The sequence below is a fragment of the Penaeus monodon genome, chromosome 25 (genome assembly GCF_015228065.2).
Source record: "Penaeus monodon isolate SGIC_2016 chromosome 25, NSTDA_Pmon_1, whole genome shotgun sequence".
In the NCBI taxonomy this organism is placed as follows: domain Eukaryota; kingdom Metazoa; phylum Arthropoda; class Malacostraca; order Decapoda; family Penaeidae; genus Penaeus; species Penaeus monodon.
This window is the reverse complement of record NC_051410.1, coordinates 29,723,643-29,726,659: the sequence shown is the minus strand read 5'-3', so window position 1 is coordinate 29,726,659 and position 3,017 is coordinate 29,723,643. Positions and strand designations below refer to the sequence as shown.

Sequence of the window (3,017 nt, the reverse complement as noted above, 5' to 3'; positions counted from 1 at the left end):
AAACTGGAAAATGTCATTTTAGCACGAATACTCTGTCATATAGAAGAGCTTCTCTCTAGATAGTAACATGAATATGCATAATTTTATCGATAAAAAAGCTGTAATTTGATAAATAAAAAGAGGTGACATACCAATTTTTTTGGATTGTAAAGAATATCCCATATAAGGTATAAATAGCGCTGGAGGTCGGCGAAGCAAGCGCACTGTTATTTTGTTCACAAAGATGGAAATGATTCTGATGAAGGAGAATTACAAGTCTCATTTTCACATTTGTTGCCAGATATAACAGACAAAACATTTCTTGTAAATAAGATACAAAATCCTCTTTGTACTTGCGTTTAAATGTTTAGGATCCACACTTTCCTTCCAGTTTATCAGCAACAGAAAAAAAACAGTGACCCTGCAAACATTTTCTCCACATCATCTCCTTCGGTCCGTTCTCAGGAAACTTAGGATCATGAGGATGAAGCAAGAAATAAGCGGGAGATGTGCTTCTGGGATATTCTTTTAAGGGATTTCCTTGGGTTGACAACCGCTACAAAAGGAAAACACTTTTTTTCTGTTTATCCACTGCTCAGCCATTCAGACACATCGCCCCCTTCAATCCCATTATTATCCAACATTTAAAGTAGTTCTCAGCCTTTCCATCTCGTCGCAAACTCTTGGTTACAGAGTTGCATATTGCATCATCAAGTTTGAACATGAGAAATACTTGCGCTATTTAGATGTGTGAAGCTTTCATTATAAAGAAAAAGAATTAGCAGTCATTCAGCACCACTAGTCTCTTCACGCCTTTTCCTGTTTTTCATACCCGGAAAAAATATATGTATGGTTACAAAGTACAGCTTTTTTGTTGTTAACCTTAGAGTATCTCCTGCAATATTCTGCTTTGCCACTTAGCAGTTACTTATATTGAATAAATGATTGGCGAAATAAACATTTGATAACTACTTTAGGCTTATTTCTTCTCGTTTCATACCAAACACTATTAACATTTGTTAATAAGAATCAAAAAGAGTAATATATTGATAAGGACTTATAAGGCAAAAATATGTAAATAATTAGAAATGCAAAGTTCATGCAATATCCGGTCCAATAAATGTATTCCCAGAAACAGAATTACAATTGACTGATATAAATAATGGGACCAAACCTAGAATCAGACTTAAGCCCCCTTATTGTGGCAATGATTTTATAGCGTTAGTGAATTGGCGACAATGAACTTAGAGGTATTTTCATATTTTCAACATTGGCTGTATTGTCATAGCATACTGTGATGATGCTGACATGTGCAGTGACAAAACCGGCTGATCTAAAGGTACTGGCATATCCTGGATTACGTCAAACAAGGTAGACTGTTAATCAGATTGTTTGACCAAAGACAAGTTCTAATTCCGATACCGACATTAAAAAGTGTCCGTTTTCCGCCGTCACCGACGTGCCGATCAAGGCGCCGATAAGAACACCTGCTTGATCGGAGAAACCATGACGATTTCTTACTGATGGAACTCTCTTGAGATAAAATTCAATTGCTTGAGTTCAGGCCCGTTAGCATTAAAAGCAAACTTCTGCAGTGAATTAACATGTAATGAAGGTTCTCTAGACCACAAGACTTTAGCTGTGCACATTGCATGGATCTCGGACCTGCCATAAATCTGACCATAGTTATCTATGATGAAAGAGTTAAGTTTAGCGGTGGGTGGGTGGGGAAGATATAGTGTGGTAACCTACTGAAGTATAAATAGTCTACTGCACTGATTGTGGAGGAGTCCGCTTTGAGGTACTACAAAGCGGACTTACATGGTTGGAAAGACAAAGTAGTTTATCATATTGTCTTTGCTAATATTTTTACACTATTTTTCGTTTAACAATTAGTTTGTGTATTTACAAATCTGAAAATAATAACAAATAAAAATATTCATATGCTGGGTTTTAACATAATTAGATTGACTCATTGTAATGAATATATTTCTTTCTTTTTCAAAAATTGCAAACATGCAGTCATAAATGTGTAGGAATGTGTACTATATACTGGAAAATATTCATATGAGAATAGTCTTCCAGTTTCCAAGGAAAAGATAAAGTTCAGTAATAATTATTTTGAATAGAGATGCAGTCTTGCCAAGGAACTATTACTTTGTCAAGAGGGTACCTTGGATTGTGGTCTGACCTTAGAAGAAGTCAATGATTTATTCAAAGATGTTATGTGATTTTATGATTTTACAGATTTTTTTTTTTTCATTGTGTAAAATAGTACCGCTTTGCATGGTTTACGAATTAACATTTACAATTGATTTTGATTTATTTATTTCGATTACCACTTCTAATACCCCTATGTTACAGTCACAAGTTCATCTTTACCAAATTACTTTTTGGAATATGTGAAAAATTGCTCCAGTATGAAAGGAAATAAGTAGAATAGCATTTCAGACTAAGATTATTGATGTTTATTCTCACATGTGGAAGTAGTCAAAACACATGAAAAATCATGCTCGTATGATATATCTGTAGGTTAAAATACATGAAATATATTGCTTGTTTATTTTCCAAATCCAGATCAGTTTAATATATGAACTGCAAAACAAACAGGGATCTAGGTCGTGATAGACTGCAGATCACAAAATATTTCACGTGTAATCTTTCCTATACATACTCTGCATGACAACCAGACCTTGTAGGCTCAGACTGGAATGTCACTTGAGTGTACTATTAACCTAACAGAAAACTAAAATAAACAAGGATGGAATTGTAATGATAATTATACTTGGTCGTCGAGTGTCGTGAATGTTGGCCCATGTGAGTGAGACCTAGTGATTGGAAGGGATTGGTTCCTGGGCTCCCCCTCATTTTCAGGCGTTCAGAATACTGATCCACACTCTAAAATTTTCGATCTCGTCATCCCTGTTGGCAGCCTTCAGACAAAGCAGAAACCATTCATTGTAGAAGCACCGATCCCTGTAGTGGAAAAGAATGCGTTGAAAACAGATAATTAATTGTACTTTCCAGAAGGCGATATA

At 35.3% G+C, this 3,017-nt stretch overlaps 2 protein-coding genes across 2 annotated transcripts in view; both read right to left on the bottom strand.

The window, feature by feature from the left end:
* Positions 1 to 2,743: 2,743 nt before the first annotated feature.
* LOC119589131 (molt-inhibiting hormone-like) overlaps positions 2,744 to 3,017 on the bottom strand; it is a 728-nt gene continuing 454 nt past the window's right edge. The window contains exon 3 of the mRNA XM_037937707.1: positions 2,744 to 2,955. Within this exon, the coding sequence (XP_037793635.1) occupies positions 2,850 to 2,955 (106 nt within the window). The 3' untranslated portion in view covers positions 2,744 to 2,849. The remainder of the gene's footprint in view (positions 2,956 to 3,017) is intronic.
* Positions 2,819 to 3,017, bottom strand: part of LOC119589123 (molt-inhibiting hormone-like) — a 34,746-nt gene continuing 34,547 nt past the window's right edge. Inside the window, exon 4 of the mRNA XM_037937699.1 lies at positions 2,819 to 2,847. The gene's annotated coding sequence lies outside the window, so the exon portion shown is untranslated. The remainder of the gene's footprint in view (positions 2,848 to 3,017) is intronic.